Source organism: Aristolochia californica, unplaced genomic scaffold (genome assembly GCF_029961685.1).
Source record: "Aristolochia californica isolate CCGP_79_NKW_82.1479 unplaced genomic scaffold, dmAriCali1.0.hap1 SCAF_1, whole genome shotgun sequence".
NCBI lineage: Eukaryota > Viridiplantae > Streptophyta > Magnoliopsida > Piperales > Aristolochiaceae > Aristolochia > Aristolochia californica.
In genome coordinates, this window is record NW_027181770.1 from 3,675,313 (window position 1) to 3,692,968 (window position 17,656).

General features: G+C 39.1%; 3 protein-coding genes across 3 annotated transcripts; 1 reads left to right on the plus strand and 2 right to left on the minus strand.

Annotated features, from left to right (window-relative positions):
* Positions 1–5,755: 5,755 nt before the first annotated feature.
* On the plus strand, positions 5,756–9,318 carry LOC137942791 (BTB/POZ domain-containing protein POB1-like). The gene is made up of 6 exons (XM_068788532.1): positions 5,756–6,182; positions 6,604–6,723; positions 7,494–7,615; positions 7,697–7,760; positions 7,882–8,161; positions 8,247–9,318. The coding sequence occupies exons 1-6, from the start codon at positions 5,924–5,926 to the stop codon at positions 9,055–9,057; spliced, it is 1,656 nt and encodes a 551-aa protein (XP_068644633.1). The 5' UTR covers positions 5,756–5,923; the 3' UTR covers positions 9,058–9,318.
* A 1,915-nt stretch (positions 9,319–11,233) lies between these two features.
* LOC137942802 (eukaryotic translation initiation factor 1A-like) lies at positions 11,234–12,047 on the minus strand. The gene has a single exon (XM_068788542.1). It carries the CDS (start codon positions 11,869–11,871, stop codon positions 11,434–11,436), a length of 438 nt encoding a protein of 145 aa, XP_068644643.1. The 5' UTR covers positions 11,872–12,047; the 3' UTR covers positions 11,234–11,433.
* A 140-nt stretch (positions 12,048–12,187) lies between these two features.
* On the minus strand, positions 12,188–16,814 carry LOC137948921 (uncharacterized). Its single transcript, XM_068795178.1, has 3 exons — positions 14,722–16,814; positions 14,437–14,628; positions 12,188–13,124 (listed from the first exon to the last, which is right to left on the minus strand). Exons 1-3 carry the CDS (start codon positions 16,812–16,814, stop codon positions 12,512–12,514), a joined length of 2,898 nt encoding a protein of 965 aa, XP_068651279.1. The 3' UTR covers positions 12,188–12,511.
* Positions 16,815–17,656: the final 842 nt, after the last annotated feature.

A 17,656-nucleotide genomic window follows, 5' to 3' on the forward strand; every position in this document is an offset into this window, starting at 1 on the left:
TAAAAGCTCACTCTTGTATTTCAACAAATATACCCATGTTTTTCCTAAAAAATCATTAATACAAAGGATAAATTAAGAGTTTTTACCAAGAGATTGGGGTTTGATTGGACCGCACACATCAACATGGATTACTTCAAGTAGGGTGGTGACTCTTCTAGTGGTTTGTTTTAGGATAAATAAAGAGTTTTTACCAAGAGATTGACTTCTCAAAATCTAAGCCAAAGAAAGCAATCTTCCATGGTAGTTTTGTAGTCACTCTCCAAAAGTTGCCCAATACTCAATATATTACTTTTCATATTGGGAATGTAATAAACATTATGAAGAATTTTGTGGACCACCTTTTATTTGAAATAAGACTATACATTTACTTTTAATTTCCAGCTTTGTATCATCGCCAAAGTGTACGTGGCCCATTTACATTCAGATGTCATGTGGTTGCTGGTGCCATTATCAAAGTACTGTGTATTATTTTCTTTAATGGGCCCATCCTTTAGTGAAAGGAATAGTGTAGGCTCTTCAAGAACTTTCTTGTGCTCAATCAATTACTCCCATAAATAAATATCCATAATTCCCACAAGAATAACATTTAATTTTAGATTTGTTCACTTTTACCTCATTATTTCTCCAATGATTGCCTTTGTTGTTTCATTTTTTTTCTTCCTCTTCTATGACCTCTTTTAAAAGTTTGGTTTCTATTATAAAAAATAGAATTTTGCTCATCATTACCTCTTCTTTGACCACGTTCACGTCTACGATCTCTAACACGTCCTTGACCTCTTCCACCTCTTGAAGTACTTTTCGTCTTTAAATTTGAGAGAGAACTTTGCTTGCAAGGTTTGCTCAATTTATTATTGTTTTCCTTAAATTCATTCTCTGCTCATGGGCTCGTAATGATCCATTTAGTTCATCAATGGACATGATAATCAAATCTTTAGACGCTTCAATGACTACCACCACAAGATTGAATTTTGAGTTGAGGAAGCGTAAAATCTTCTCTACAACCCAAACATCTTCATTTTTTTCTCCTAGCCTCTTCATTTGATTCACTATCGCCAAGACTCTTATGAAGAAATATAAGATAGATTGACTCTCCTTCATAAAAAATAATTTAAACTCAGCCCTTAGAGTTTGAAGACGTACTTTCTTTAACTTTGTCAATTCTCATAACAAATTTTTGAAGAGTATCCCATGCTTGTTTTGATTTGGTGTCATTAGCAACTTTCACGAACATGTCATCATCCAACCCTTGATGAATGATGGAAAGTGTACATTGATCCTTCATCCTTTTTCTCTCCAAAGCTTCCTTTTCATTTGTTGGCAATACTGCTTTATTTTCTGGTTCTTCAAAAATTTTCTCAACGATCTCCCATAATCCTTGAGAACCAATGATAACCTCCATTCAAATTGACCAACTCTCATTGTTGGTTTTGGATAATTGTGGATATTGGAAAGAAAAATATGCTCTATTTGAACCCATTCTCTCAACCTCACTCTGACACCACTTTGTTGGTAACAAAAGTGGGCAAACAACTCAAAGAAAGAGAAAAGAAAAAAAAAAAAAAGACAAAACATAAAAGGAATTCTTGATTCAATTGCTTGCATAGTCAAAGCTTGAGTACATGGGTATTTATACTACTCAAAAGACATTTCTACATTTAATGACTTGTAACCAAATACATTCCTTAGATGCATCTTATCACACCAAAATGCACTAATCAATAGATGCATGTATTTTCGGTTTTGTTGAACAACCTTTAGTAAACTGGTAATAACTTATTTTAGAAACTTCACTTATAAATGGTTTGATTCATTGAAACCTAAATAGTTTTTCAATGATATATTAATTGCCCTATTTAAGGGCCTGTCAGTGTGCAGCGTAAGTGAAGTGTATTTCACTTACGCTGGGGAAAGTGGGCCGAAACCCGTTAGTGTGCCCAGTAAGTGACGGGAGAAAGTGAAATACAGTTGTATTTCGCTTTCCCCGTTTCAGGCATAAAACGATGGTAAGTGAAATCTGAAGGGTCGAGCTCTGATTTCACTTACCATCGTTCAAATACATCTCGCTGTCGGGGAGGATCAGGGAGGAACCTCTGTCGAACGAGGTTTCAGAGAAATTTTTTTTTCTCTCTCGCGACCTTTGGCTTCTCTTCTCTCTCGGCCTCCCTCTCTTCTCCCTCTCGACCTCCGTCGTAGAGCACGAGAGGTCGAGCCTCTGCCGTAGAGCCTCACGGCCTCCCTCTCTTCTCCCTCTCGGCGTACCGTTGGAGCGCCGCCTCCGTTGCCGTTGCCCGCTGGCCCGTCGCCGTAGTCTCCTGCCGCTGAGGAAGACGACGCGCACAGGAAGACGATGTTTAATTTTTCCTAACTTAGGAAAAATTAAACCGTCATAAAAATAATAATATATATTTTTTATTTATAAAATAATAATATATATTTTTTATTTATAAAATAATAATATTTATTTATTTATTATATTAAATTAGTGGTTTTTAATTTTAAAACATATCTTGTGTTATTAAAAATTAATTAATTTATTTATTATATTTACTTATGTTATTTTTTATTTATTTTTAATATTTTATTTTAGTCGCACGTACTCAGAGTGAGTTTGCAGTACAATCTGCAAGAGCATCATATTATCGAGATGTTTTAGCAATTCAGGTATGGCGAAATTATTGACTATTATGTTTTAATGCCACTAAATATTTTTTATGTTGTACTTTGTATGAACATATATAATTTTTTATATTAAAAAGGAGATTGAGTTATAGTTGTATTATTTTTATTTTTATTATTACTATATTTATGTAGTACGATATTTGTACAATTATTTTATATTTAGATATTAAAAAATTAAAATTTGATTACAATTTTATTAATATAAAAGTAAGTATTTTTTTAATTATTATATTTAATATTTTATTTATTAACTAATATTAATTTAATTTTCTGATAGTCAGATATATCAAAATATTTTATTTAATAAATAATTTATATGCATTTTACTCCACACTTTCCATTGTGCACACTAATACAAACAAGAACTTTATACTATACTTTTCATTACGCACACTAACACAAACAACTACTTTACATTCCCTCTCACTTACATTGTACACTAACCCCCCAACTAATTCTTTGATTCTTGGTAAGTTTTACATCCGACACCCTCTTACACCGAAACAAATACCTGAAATCTGAGGGCAACTTTCCAAGTGATTGAGGACATAATTTAGGGGAAATTTAATGTATTTCTAGCTGTTTAATGGAAAGGTAATTAATGTCTTTGATAGTTATCAGACATATATGCAAGCTAACCCTAACTCCTCTTCCTTGTCTGTGTATGAGAAAATTAAACAACGGAAAATGCTGGCCCCAAAAGTAGAGGCCGTAGTAGGAAACAACTTAACCTGTTATGTCAAATCAAATAGGAAAAAAATCCCTGTTTTCAGACTGAAACCCAGCTGTGAGAGGGAGCTGTGTTTCTTGTAAAGGAGGTGCAGCCAAGGGCCTGTTTCGGCGTAAAGAGGAATTAAGGAATACTTCCGGTCTTGAAATATTTCGCTGTATAATTGGGTTTTCAAATGCCAAACTCTACAGACAGATATTTTTCCAAAAAAAATAAAAAATTGGGCCACTTTGTTCCAGTGCAGTGCAGTGCAGTAATGTATGATTCAATATGAAGATATCAATCAAATCCCATTCCTAAAGCAACCATGGAGATTCTCGTTTCTGGTTTCTTAAAACCCACAAAGTTGCGTTGATCAAACATTGTACTTGCTTTCTTTAGAAACGATTAACGAAGGAAAGGATGTAAAAAACAGTGCTCCTCCTGAGACCTCTTTAGGGTTTGTTAAATGAAAGAAATGATCGAAAACCACGGAAAAGATACTGGAGGGGATGCCAAAATCCGACCGTTGTTGTCTTTGCAAGTCAGGATTCTCTTCAAAAGAGAAAGATGCCAGGGGGCCGCCATTATCGGCCAAGCTTTCCTAAACCCGATGCTACTCGTCAGTCTTCACCGCACGACTCCATTAAACGAAAACCAGATTTCCTGCCGTCTCTCTCTCTACACGTGACCCACCTCCACCGCCGAAAAAATCTCCCCCTCGGATACTCTCGGCGGGATCCTAAGGTTCTCGTTTCATCTGGGCTTCGACCGTCCATGTCTCCGCGGCTATTTAAAGCATGTTCTTCTGCAATCCTCACAGTAAGTTGGTTTCCTTCGAGTTTCCATTTCTAGAATTTTCTGGTTACGGAAAGTCTGTAGATATGGCCGGATTCTGAATGGTGGTGAATCTGTTTTATTGAAGGAGGTAAATGGGGTTTCAGTCGAGCTCCCTTCAGTCCAATACTGGGAGAAAGCGGGTGTTTGCAGCTGCTGGTTCATGGGTTCCTCTGGCTGCGAGAGGTTAATGTCTGAACTGCGCAGTCCAAGGGTGCGTATGTACCAGGAGACGAGTTCGCCTTCTGTCTCTCTTACTTGGATTGAAGGGAGCTCCAGTGGCCTACCTCTCTCTCTCTCTCTCTCTCTCTCTCTCTCTCTCCTTCCTTCTATCCTTTTAATGCATGCATGCTTGCTGTTTTGCTTCATCTATTTTCTCTAGAGATTTCAGCTGATTCTTACGTTCACTGAAACAAATCGGTCCGTGGCATACAGCTTTAATTCACTAACTTCTCTTCAATGGTGGTTTCAAGTAAAAAAATGCCATTCGCAGGAAACAAAAGCTGCGACGTCGCCTCTATCTTTCCGTGAGTAGAAACTGGTCCGTCGGCGTTCCTCGCTCATCCTTTCTGGAGTTGTTCTACGCATCTTCTGCTTCGCATTCATCAGGGATTATGGCTCTGCTTAATTGTACAGAACTGATCGTAGTTTGAGCAAGAGGACCGATTAACGTAGCTTCTCTTTGGCTACCCTTGATCATGGGAGAAAGCTCAAATCTTGTCTTTCTGTGGCAGCTAGCTAGGTGCTATTATTCTGTGAAAGCATGTACAGATCCCTGTTCGTTGTTCTCAAGCAAAATTTGTTTCTAATTCCTTCAAATTCCTCGGGGGAAATTTGAATCGAGTTTATACTCTTAATCACTTAATTCTTGGGATTAAATTACTTGGAGAGGAATTAAACTAAAATCAAATTATATTTTAATTATCAAAATTAGTTAATTTTAAATAAGTTAAATGATTAAATTATCAATCGGCCCCTCGTTCAAAACAAAATGATTGGGATTTTTTCCCAAAATTAAGATTAAAAAATTATTTATTTAAATAATTATTTTTTAAACTTATTTCTCAAACTAATTGGTTAACTTTTTCGATAGGCCAACATGGTGCCACGTAAACAAACTTTGCTGACGTGGAAAATTGATTAAAACCTAATAATTTAAAAAATCGTAATGTAAGAAAATAAAAAAATTTAAGTCAAAGTCCCGTTTTGAAGACGGCTTGAGCTGCTGACTCGGTCGTGTTACACGTTGAGGATTTCAATTTTATTCTTTTTATCCGCTTACAGACCTTACAGAATTAGTCAAATTTACAAATAGTGAATATGAGGAGAGAATATCAAAAAATAGTTTTAACTATATGACTGAAATAAGCGTAATTAGCTAGTAATAATGCATTATTAATTTGTTATCCTGTTTTTTAAGTCTGCAAATTGGCGAGAAAGCCGAGCTAGCGCCGAGCGCCGAGAGCCGCAAAGATATCCTATTTAAGAACTCACGCGGCTCTATTTACGCCTTCTTTCGAAAGGGTTTTCTCATCCTCCGGTTTCGTTTCTTAACCCTCTCTTTTCGATCGTGTTTTTTCTTATTGTTTTTCAGCATTATTGTTGAGAGAGGAGGGTTACGGTTATCGGCGAGGGGGCGTCGGGTCTTGATCAACTTCTTCCTCTTCCTCTAGCCTATGCGGTTGTTGATCGGAGGATATGAAGGAATCTGCTGCGGATCTCTTTGATCCTAGAACGGTTATGGATTCCGATTACCTCCCGGACGGCAAGGGCGTGGGGGGATCCGATAGGGACTTTGCCTTCGCTTTTAATAACAATTATTTCTCCGATCGCGTGCTGAGGATAGAGATCATGGCGGGCCTGCCGGAGCATAAGAGCGACGGTGAGGACTGTACGAGTATCGCAGAGTGGGTGAGGAATCGGAAGCGAAGGAGGGAAGAGATCAAGAAGGAAAACGGTGACGTGCCTTGATTTGCTTGCTTTTTTTGTGATTTTTCTGGTATCTTTTTTTTCTTTCGGGCTGATCAGTAGAAGCTGGATTACAATTTCTTCTGTCGCTTCATGTTTCTCTTAAATTTTTGGAAATCGATTTTTTTAGCTGATTATGGATAGTTAAATTTATTTTATCGTTGTCAATGTGCTCATTCCTATAGGAAAAGGAAAGACAAATTATGAGGAACTTGCCAAGCTGGATTTCGTCATTATTTTTTTATGAAAAAGAACAGCTTTACTTGTCCACATTTTATCTCCCATTCCTCATGCTCTTTCCGTGTTCTGAATCGCACACTTTAATATGTGGTGTGTAGTATGTGGATACTGAGTCTCTTATTATTCTTCTAGTAAATCTTCATTGTGTGTATCTTTCCTCCTGGCTCCAGAGCTTGCTGTATGCCGTGAGGAGCTCATCTCGAAATGTGACCGACCTGACACTGAAGACGGTGTGGCATATGAAAATCAAGATGACGAACCTGTGGCAATGATTGAAGAATCGCCTGCAGGTGCTATACTTGTTTCTTCTCGTTCTGGCATTATTTGAAAAGTCTATGCTTCAACCAGTCACATTAAACACGAAATTGGGGATGGGCATTTGCTGTTGGGTTATTTAGTACTGTGACGTGAATGACTTTAGAAAGGTATTTTAACTTGGAGTTGTCAGCCCAAAAGACAATAAAGCAACAATGGTGTTCTGCCTTATATTATCTGAAATGGACGTTAAAAAAATGAAATGGAGATTAGCCATGATCAATAATAATTGACAAAAATGAAAAAAAATTCTTTTTAACTTTTCAAAAAACAATATTTTACTTACAGAACAAAGAGAATACTGGTAATTAGAACCAAGATCTCCATATTAGGCTCAGATACAATGTGAAACTATTTGATGAGCCTGTTCTGTAAGACAATTTCCTCTATGTCATGAGAATTTTGACTGGTTAGAGCAATTTAGGTAGGCAAGTAAGTGCTAAATTTTAAATACTGAGACCAAAATTCATTCTTGGTCTCTGCATCCTTTTTTTTAAGAATTCTATTTATCAATAACAAGTCATGCTGTTTTTTACAAGTAAGACTTATGATTTTTTAAGTCTTAGGATAACTTGCAGCAATAAAGATAAAGCCTTGAACTTCCAATGGAATTGATTTCTTCTGGTTATATGTGGCTGCGCAGGAGCTCGTGAGAAAACATGTTGACCATTTACTATAGCATTTATGATAGCATTCAGATGGTTTTTATGCAAAGAATTGTTCTTTAATGTTGTTTTTGTGATAGGTGATGAGGCTGCCCATGGTAATGATTCATCTTGGAGCATGGACTGTTCCACCGTTTTGAGAGTAAAGACAATACATATAAATTCTGCTATATTAGCAGCTAAAAGCCCATTCTTTTACAAGGTGTGTGATTTTATTTACTCTCAGTTTTTTTTTAAAAAAAAATCCACTTGTAGATGATTGTAGATCTTTTTGTTCCTCTAGGTCTTCTCAAACGGTATGCGTGAATCAGAGCAAAGACAAGTAACCCTAAGAATCAATGAGTCTGGTAAAATCAACTTCTTGTTGTACATATAAGCAATATTTGGTTACTCCTACTTGCTCAAGCTGTAGTCTCACATCCATCTATATATTCTCAGGACTCATGATGTTCCCTTTACATTTTGCAGAGGAAGCTGCTCTCATGGAACTTCTGAATTTTATGTACAGTGAAACTTTAAGACCTACAACAGCTCCTGCCCTGTTGGATGTGCTGATGGCTGCAGATAAGTTTGAAGTTGCATCTTGCATGAGATATTGCAGCCGTTTGCTGCGTGATTTGCCCATGACACCTGAGTCTGCTCTACTGTATCTCGAGCTACCCTCAAGTGTCTTAATGGCTGAAGCTGTCAAACCCTTGACTGATGCAGCCAAACAATACCTTGCCACACTTTACAAAGACATAACAAAGTCAGTTATATGTTGCTTTATGATGTGGACTCTATTTTGCTTCATAGAGTTCGATAGTTCTGTAATCAACCTCTTTTTCCTTCAGGTTCCAAGAAGAAGTACTTAACTTACCCCTGGCTGGAGTTGAGGCTGTATTGAGTAGTGATGAGCTTCAGGTGGCATCTGAAGATGCTGTGTATGATTTTGTGTTGAAATGGGCTCGGACTCAGTACCCAAAGCTGGAGGAGCGCCGTGAGGTCCTTGGGTCCCGGCTCAGCCGGCTCATTCGATTCCCATATATGACATGCCGGAAGCTGAGGAAAGTTATCAACTGTAATGACTTTGACCACGAGCTTGCCTCTAGGGTTGTCCTTGATGCCCTCTTTTTCAAGGCAGAAACTCCACACCGCCAGCGAACTCTTGCCTCTGATGAAGGCCCTAGTAAGCGTTTTGTGGAGCGTGCTTACAAGTATCGGCCTGTGAAAGTGGTGGAATTTGAGCTGCCCCATCAGCAATGCATAGTGTACCTTGATCTTAAGCGAGAAGAGTGTGCAAACCTATTTCCATCTGGGCGTGTGTACTCTCAAGCATTCCACCTAGGGGGGCAGGGATTTTTCTTGTCGGCACATTGTAATATGGACCAGCAGAGCTCATTCCACTGCTTTGGACTCTTTTTAGGGATGCAGGAGAAGGGTTCGGTTAGTTTTGCAGTCGACTATGAGTTCTCTGCTAGGACAAAACCTGCGGGGGAGTTTGTAAGCAAGTACAAAGGTAATTATACGTTCACAGGTGGCAAAGCAGTTGGTTATAGAAATCTCTTTGCCATCCCTTGGACATCGTTCATGGCTGAGGACAGTCTCTACTTCATCAATGGTGTGCTACACCTGAGAGCGGAGCTTACCATCAAGCAGCACTGACAATCTGAATCTAAATTGCAATCTTGCTTTTATCTGTACAGGTTTGTGCCAATGCCTTCGCCAAAGTGCATATATTACTTTTTCGTCTTCTTTGGTTTTTTTTTTGGGGGGGTGGGGTGGGGAGGAAGAATGTGGTATGCATCTTTAAACGATGTGATATATCTTCCAATGTGAAGAAATGTAAGCGCATCTGAGCAGCGTTTTTATGACTAAAACTCCTTAATTGTGACTTGTTTTTAATTCGTGACATATCCACTTTTCTACTGGAGGAATATGATCTAGGTACCGAACCGAACAGCTTATTAATCTTTGATGAGGCTGTAAGAGGGGATCTGCTTTGCACTATCAGCAAACGCTATTTAGGCGCAATCTGACTTACTTAGCAAGGAAAGTAACAGTGTTTGATTCCTCCGTCAGGTGATGTAAATGATTGATCTATCCAGTATACTTTCTTGACTATCTCCTCGATTTTTTTATTTAAGACTATGCAGGCAAGAATTCAGTACCATTCTGATAAGAGTTTTGAAGTTGGCCTCGTATCTTTATGGTTAATGGTCACTGATAGGCGTTATAATCGTAATTCCAAACTGTAAGGATTGTGCTTGTTTCCTAGGATCGACTGTACCTGTTGGAGGATGCACTGAGAAGATAGTTTTGAGGAAGCGTTTTGTGACTTACGAAAGCCGTCCGCACTCACAAAATTTCTACAAGTTTCCTTGCATCTATGGTATTCAAAAATAGACATCATTTTGTCACACTCCCCTGGCCTGCTAAATACTATATAACCGGGCAAAGGGGCCTCCTTGCCCCCTCACCTTTTCTTTCAATGAAGCACAAAAAGCTCCTCCTTTAATTTACACGATATATTAAAAACGAATTAAAGTAGAAGAATCACAAGACGAACATAGTCCTCTCAACGGTCAGGAAAAATCGAGGAAAACAGGCATACGTTATAACATATAAACTCAAAAATTAAAACAGGCACTCTATAGGGAAAAACATGGTACTTTCCCAGTCCAAATATCGTCCAAAAGGTACCGGTGGCTCGTTCTTTAAGGACACATGTTTCTCACATTCAGGCGCAGTAGGCAGAGGTAGTGCGCGATCTAGGAAAATGTAATCAGAAGGTAGGTGGATGGCCATGGTGTTCCAAAAAGATTAAGGTCTTCGATCAAATTATCAAATAGAATGAATTCATGTCTGTTAGAGAGACCTGGAAATGGGATGAGGCCGCTGGTGGAAGGACGAGTGTTTAGTGCCCTCTCATAGGGCTGACAGATCACACGTAATGTCTTTTAATATACCAGCTTTGTCTCAGGTCTCAGATAAACAAACAATGAATGTGCATTGAGAAAAAGCATATATATCTAAAACATTTCACAAGCAGCATGGAACGATCTGAGTAAAAACCATAACAGCAGAAACATAATAATGAATCATTTTATAATCAAGAAAAAAAGGTAAAGCCACAAAGCAAATGAATTATCAGCACCAGCAAGTAAAGAAATTTGGCCGTCATGGTACCAAACAAGAAGAAAAAAATTAGACAATAACACAAAGTAGTACATATTAGTAATGCCAAGAAATAGGGGGGAAAAGAGAACCAGCAGCAAAATAGGGATATGTTATATGTAAGATGAAGAAAAAGGTTCATCCATGACAAATTTGATAAGGTGCTACTCCAGAGAAAAGCCAAGAGGTTCCTGACTCTCTGCAGTTTCATTGATTATCATGCTAACAAACCAGACCCAGACAACATCAGCCACAACATATCCACAGATGCAAAAGGAAATGAATGAGTTTAATACAACATATTCACATCAACACAATTCACAGCAACAAAAAAGGAGGCCAGAAAATATTTTCGTCATAACATTAACCGGAGAAAAACCACGATGTATTAACTGAAGGCTTTCTATGAAGAACCAATGAGACAGAACATGTAGTAACAGCAATAACAAGCCACACCACGATTGCCATCAGAAGAAAAGAATAAATCAATAATTGTTAAGTCCAATTTTTAAGATCGAAAACCATATACAACAACGTTGAGCAACAGCATAAACGTCATCTTCTCATCACCATGAACATGAAAGATTCCAGCCAATCATCTTTACTCGAGGGAAGGCAGAGGGGCAGAAAGAAGTCCATCAATCAACAAAAAAGAACGAAAAAATAAAAAAGAAATTACCATTGTATATTGTAATATATCTAATATTCCATTTCATTCATTATCCGAAACCCTAATCCATGTAATATATCACCACAAAACTCGAATCTCGAGCATAATACATAAGAAAAAGGCGTATCACAAAAAACAGATAACTGAAAAGTCGACAAGACCAGCAGATTACAGCAAGGAAGAAATTCCAAACCCTAGATCTTGTCGATGTCCTCGTCCTCGAACTCAATATAGTCATCACCAGCGCCATCGTCCTCCTCATCGAGGCCACCGGCAATACCTTCATTAAGCCTGGTGCTCTCCGGCAGCTCACCGTAGGCCTTGAGAAGCCTAGCCTCGTCCGGCATATACTTGAGGATAACATCAGCCTTGTCGTCCTGGTAATCCCGGAGTCCGACAAGTATTATATCCCCGGCAGCGATCCAGACCTTCTTGTGCATCTTGCCTCTGATGTGGCAGAGACGCTTGTTGCCGTCGATGCACATGGCCTCGCATCGGCCGTTGCCAAGCATCCGGAGCACCTGAGCGTACTCCTGGCCATCTTCCTTGAAAACGAGCTCACGCTTCTCGTCATCGGCCTCGTTCTTTCCTCTCTTACGATTCTTACCTCCCTTACCCTTGTTCTTCGGCATAGCTGACTGGCCTACTGAAACCCTAACTCAGGCGACCTAGCTTTTCTTGCTTTTCAAGCGTGAGAGCCTCCAAGGCGGCCGGCCGAGTAAACGATTCGAAACAATCGCTTTTCTAGAGTCAGCCCAGGAGAACGGAGGCGGTGCTCACTGCGCGACACCTTTGCGCTTGGTATCTTCCTGTAAAGATCCACGCTCCACTTGCCAAACTTTCCATTTAATTTTTTATTAATATTTTCATGGTCAAATTCTTTCTATAATTAAAATACACCAATCATTTTTTGATTTTATATTCAAAAATTATCCAAAATATCACCATTAAATTTTCTAAATCGCGTCTCAGCATAAAAAAAAAACCAGAAGGAATTAAACCCACTGATTCATGTGAACTCAGTAGGACCCAGAATTTATTCCAATAAGCAAGTAGTGAGAGGCTTAACCTGGGTTATACTTTTTGTATGGTCAAGCTTGAAGGCCTTTTCGGTTCCTTATCCGAAGATAGGGCCCACAGAACCTCAGCTTGGTGTTTTTATTCCTCACGGAAGCGAGACCAAATTGACTGGGACAAATTCGAAGGATAGAAAATTTGGACGTTGCTGGATTCCATGTACTGAGAAAGTTACAGGAGCAAATGGCGTCATTCTCAATCTGTTTGAAACAAAGCTTTCTTCGACTTGGCAGGCTCACATGAGGTAATCCCACTGTTTGTTCGTTTTTCGGCCCTGCCGGAGCTTCCTACTGTCTGCATGACACGTTTGATCCCCACTGATGGGGTCTCGCACACCACATCGTAGCCATGGTGAGGTCCCCTGCGTCGTTGCTTGTTCCTTGATGGCTTCCGACTTGACTCCCTTTTCCCACTTGCTGATGTCCTTGACTGTTGTTTTGGAGCCCAGACCCTCTGCAAATCTGGGACCCAGCTTGTGAACGATGCAAACCTCCTTGCTCTCTCCCTCCTTTCGCGAGCTTCTATTAGCCTAAGCTCGTGCTCTTGCTGTTCATGCTGCATTTTCTTTTTTGCTCCAAGGTCATCCTCACCTTGAGCTGCTTCATCTGGAATGGCTTGCTCGTCGGTAATTCCTTTCGGTCTAAACGTGGGTTGTCCTCCAATGTCATTTCCTTCCTGGGCTCTATCGTTCTCATTTTCCTTGCTATCATGCATTGAACTGGTGGCATCTTCATCTTCTCCATCGGATGACAAAAACTCCATCTTGGTGTAGACTCTATGAATGACTTCTCCAAGAGACCGAGCGTACCTGCAAAAATTTCCAAGTTCAAAATGACAATTCGGTGCAGAGAGGATGAATCGGTTGTATTAAAAACAGCTCAATTTGAAACTGTTTAAAGACATTTAAATGGCTTGAGAGTTGGGTGAACTGAATCATGAGTCATATATGTGCCTTCCTGATCAAATTATATCCTCCAGAGATATTTGACTTATGCAATCTCTCTCAAGGAAGTCTTTTTTACCAGGAAAAAAAAAGGACCCACAAACAAAACAATTTTTTTAGGTTTGCACATGGAATTGAGCATAGGAATGCATATAATAATAGCCTAATACGCTCAAAATATTGTTATTAATAGCTCTGGAATTCATAAAGCATACTTAAAAAGGGGAAACAATGTGCTTTAGTTACTATTTCAGAATAAAAAGTTTCTTCTGTATAACTTAGCTAATCAAGGCGACTTTAAACTTGCACTTAGATGAGAAACAGCAACTGCAATTTATCTTGTGGTGAGATGGGTGTTTCCAGAAAAAAGGCATAACATAGAACTTTGGGAGATAGTAAAAGCCAAATGAGTAGTTCAACTTGTGACAAGTAGACAGCTGAAACTAATCCACAGACATACATCAATCATTGATGTAATGCCCAAATTTTTTTCCTCTGAACAGATTGATAATCACATAGTAGGAACTACTGACGAAAGAGAAGTATATAATATAAGTGTTGGAGTTTATAGTTAACAACTAAGAGATTCTTAACAAGTTTTAAATCACTCTTCAAGGACAGTCTGCAAAAGTTACATCACATTATTAGTTAGGGAATAGAATTCGGTGAAAACTAATCCCAACCTAGATTACATCACAGGAAAATCATAATTTATCATCCTTACAATTTACAAAGTGTTGAGAATTGTCTCACATAATTACAGGATTAGGAAGATCTAGTGGTTATTATTTGGGAAAGAGTCTCCTAAGTTTGTATCATCATTTTAGGACAGACTCGGTTTCAACTTCTACATGTTATCAAAGCACATGCTCATACTCTAGCCTCCATCCAAAATTGCCTACATGTGAGTCTCATAAAAATGGCTAACATGTGAAAGAGTTTTAAGAATAGTCCCACACAGGTTTAGGATTAAGAAGATCCGATGCTTATTAATTAGGAAAAAAAACTTTTTAACTTTGGTTAGTTATTTTAGGATGAACCTGGACCAAACTTTTACAATAAAACAAAAACTATTTTGAACATAAATTCTTCTCATACATACTAGGTAAAAAACTACACTAAAGAAAAAACTCCAATATCCAGCCATGAAACGCAACTTTATCAATAGCCAGCATACCTTTTTTTTAGGATCCTTCCTGCAAATTCAACAAGACTTTCACCACCAAAAATACCTCCTTGAAGGTTAAAAACAATATTCTCCAACAAGGAGCAAATTTCCTTCACAAACTTTCGCCTCCCAGCTTCTTCAATACTTGCTCCAACCTTTGACTGGAGTATCTCCATCCGAAACAAAATCTGTAACTCATGTCTTTCGTGCATTAAGGAATCAAAGGCACCAAAATCTGCAATATATTACGAAAATGAAGAAATAAAATCATAAAGACATTAGACAAAAGGATACACTCTAACTTTCTTTCTTGGAGAGCTACAGCCCTTATACTTTGTTACCAAATTCTTGGGCTTCTCTAGCAGAAGGTTCACCAGGTCATTAAAAACTGTTATACAGTTGAAATCTTTGCTTTCTTCAGCAGCCAAATTTTCTGAAGCATCTGTCTCACATTTCCCATGGAGCCAATAAATAGATGAATCTACAATGCGCTCCGCAAATATTCCCAGGTCCACTTCTTCAGAATCGACACCTTGCTGAATTTTCTGACAAACAGACTCAAAGAACTCTTTGGGAGTTTCCAAACAACAAACAACCTGAGCCTCCCCACTCTTGGTTTGGCTCAATTGATAACCTCCAACAGAAACAGAAGGTGAAACAGTCTCTTGGCTTTCTTGTTGGGAATCTACAATTTTGCATCTTTTTTCAAATTCTTCTTTGACATCTACTGGATCCTTTGTTTCATCTGATCTAATTTGACTAGACTCCTTTGATTTTTTCATCTGTTTCATCCAGCACTTCAGAAATCGTAGTTTCTTTGAATTGTGACATTCTCTTGCAAAGTAAGCCTCTTCCATGTCAAATTCCAACTGAGCATCTCTATCCATCCCCTCAAAATGACAGCTAAGAACTGCTTGGCGAAAGGAATGCCACGTAAGGTCCTTATACGAATAAGGATTCCTTTTATGTCGTTTTCTCTTCAAATCTGTAGGACTCATAGCATTGCAAAGACTAGAGTTCTCAAATTTAGAAACGGTGAACATATTAGAGCAGAGTGAATCAGCAGTAGCTTCATGTAGCGTCTCAGTGCTAGTCCCTCCATCTAACAAGCAGAGAACGGCAGAATGTATAGTAAAAGGCCTTAAAATTCCAATAACAGAACTCCCTTTTGCATCCAAAAGAGAAACTAGAGCTGCAACCCCTTCTTTGTGGAGGAAATTGAGAAGAAGCGGCCAAGTAGGTTTCCCAGCTACAAATTCGCTCTTCTCTATCCTTAGCATGTCAAGAACCTTATCCATGAAAAAATCGCCCAATTTGTCATTTTTCTTCTCTTTCTCGTTTTCGGGTGAAAACCCACGTAACAGAGCAACATCACTTACACTGTCTTCCTTAATCCTCAACACGCCGTTGTTCTTTAATAGCTTTTGAATGGAGATCTTTGAGGGAGCATAGCCCCCGAAGAATTTCCCCTTGATCCTTAAATTAATAAGTAATTCAATATCAAAATTGCATACCAAGGGCTTCTTATTCACATCCAAAATCTCAAGACTTAATTCCACTCGACTAGGATTGACCAGGGTTCTCACTGAACATGCAATCTTGGGAAAAACCAATTCGAAAGGAACGAGAACAGGGCCCAAAATAATTGCATCTGTACAACAAGACCCCCAGCCCACACTCTTAATTCCCTTCTCAAAAAGCTCTAACTCCGATCCGTTCTCGTTTCCTCCACCACCCTCCTTGCAGTCTTCATCAAAATTAATATCAACCCAACACAAATGAATATCCCTGTTAACAAATCCTTCATTCACACCGCTGAAAATCAGGGAGAACTTATCAGAAAGTGCCTTTTCATCGTCAAGTTCCGCGCCAACAAACTGAGGCAGCTCACTCGTGCGTCTAGGGAAGGGCGAGAAGAGAAGTACCAAATTCGACCTCAATGTTAAGACTTGCGTACCTTTTGGATCGTGAATCGCAGTCTCCCAAGGGTAATCGTAAAGGATCTGGCGAAGCGACGCAGCGACAAGTGAGGTGCGAGGGACGGCAAGGCGATCCGTGTCAGATAATGAAAGAAGTGAAGCAACTGATCTCAGAGAGCTGGCAAGAGAAGTGAAGGTCACTGCTGGTAGATCAAAGGAGACGGAGGATGCTTTGCCCAGAAGTTTATGTATTTTAGAAGAAGAAGTGAGAGGGGAGAGTGAGGAGAAGAAGAGCTTGTAAGCAAATAGAGAGGTGGAAAAGAGACAGGGGGATGACACGATGGTTTTGACGGCGGACAAGACAGCGGAGACAAAGGGGCTAGAGTCTTGGAGATGAAATAGAGGGTAGAGATCTATCAGGAGAACGACACGATGAGTCTGGCGAGGATCAACCAGTAGAGACGCCATTAGAGAGGCGAAGAGAGGTATCTGTTGTTTACAAAGAGTTCCCGCCAGAATTTGAGTTGCAGAAAATGGAGGGAGGGCCGCAGCTTTGGAGGGAGAAGGGAAACTGCTTTTGCTAATGTGCTCACAATGAATATGGCCGATATTAGGTTTCTCCTCAGTTCTCGCTTTTGTTTTTTTTTTCTCTTTTTTCTTTCATAAACTGGGCCTTTAGTTGCTAATGTGCGCGTCGCTGTTATTCATCCTTCTAACCTGATTCCCGCCCCGTCCCCATAAACCTGATTTAAATCGACCCGTCTCTTGCCTCCCCCTAATTTATATCGACCTGTCTCCCGCCCCGCCCCCCCATAAACCCAACACGTCTCAATTTTTGTCCCATAAATGGGTTGGGTTTTGGAAAACCCATCCATAACTTGAAACCCGAACCTAGGTATTTCAGGTCAGATCAGATATGGTTAAGTTCCACGTAAAACCCTGAATGCCCACCCTTACTCCCAAACAAGGAATTTTGTTCTAAAAAAACTTAGATAGCTGAGAAGAGTAAGCATCAAAGAAAACATTTTGGTCACTTATTTAATCTATGTTTAACCAGACCTAGTTACTTCATTGGGTGACTAATCAAAACCCATTATGTTAAACACCCTATAAAAACTTTATTATAAATGGTAATGATCAAAGTTATATATCATTCTGATGCACAAACTTAAATAAGCAAAAAAAAAAAAAAACAATTCCTATGGAAAATCCAGGTGATGATGTGGGATTGGACCTACACCTATCTTCCACGTAAGGGTGGCATTGAACCGAGCTGGTTCGTGAGCGGCTCAAGCTCGGCTCATTTCGAT

Coding starts and splice junctions, on each gene's coding strand:
- LOC137948921 (XM_068795178.1), bottom strand. CDS start 16,814: ATGGCGTCTCTACTGGTTGATCCTCGCCAGACTCATCGTGTCGTTCTC. Junction 14,629..14,721: donor CCAAGAAAGAAAGTTAGAGT/GTATCCTTTTGT, acceptor AATGCACGAAAG/ACATGAGTTACAGATTTTGT. Junction 13,125..14,436: donor GGAAGGATCCTAAAAAAAAG/GTATGCTGGCTA, acceptor AAATTTTTGCAG/GTACGCTCGGTCTCTTGGAG.
- LOC137942791 (XM_068788532.1), top strand. CDS start 5,924: ATGAAGGAATCTGCTGCGGATCTCTTTGATCCTAGAACGGTTATGGAT. Junction 6,183..6,603: donor AGAGATCAAGAAGGAAAACG/GTGACGTGCCTT, acceptor TCCTGGCTCCAG/AGCTTGCTGTATGCCGTGAG. Junction 6,724..7,493: donor GATTGAAGAATCGCCTGCAG/GTGCTATACTTG, acceptor TTTTTGTGATAG/GTGATGAGGCTGCCCATGGT.
- LOC137942802 (XM_068788542.1), bottom strand. CDS start 11,871: ATGCCGAAGAACAAGGGTAAGGGAGGTAAGAATCGTAAGAGAGGAAAG.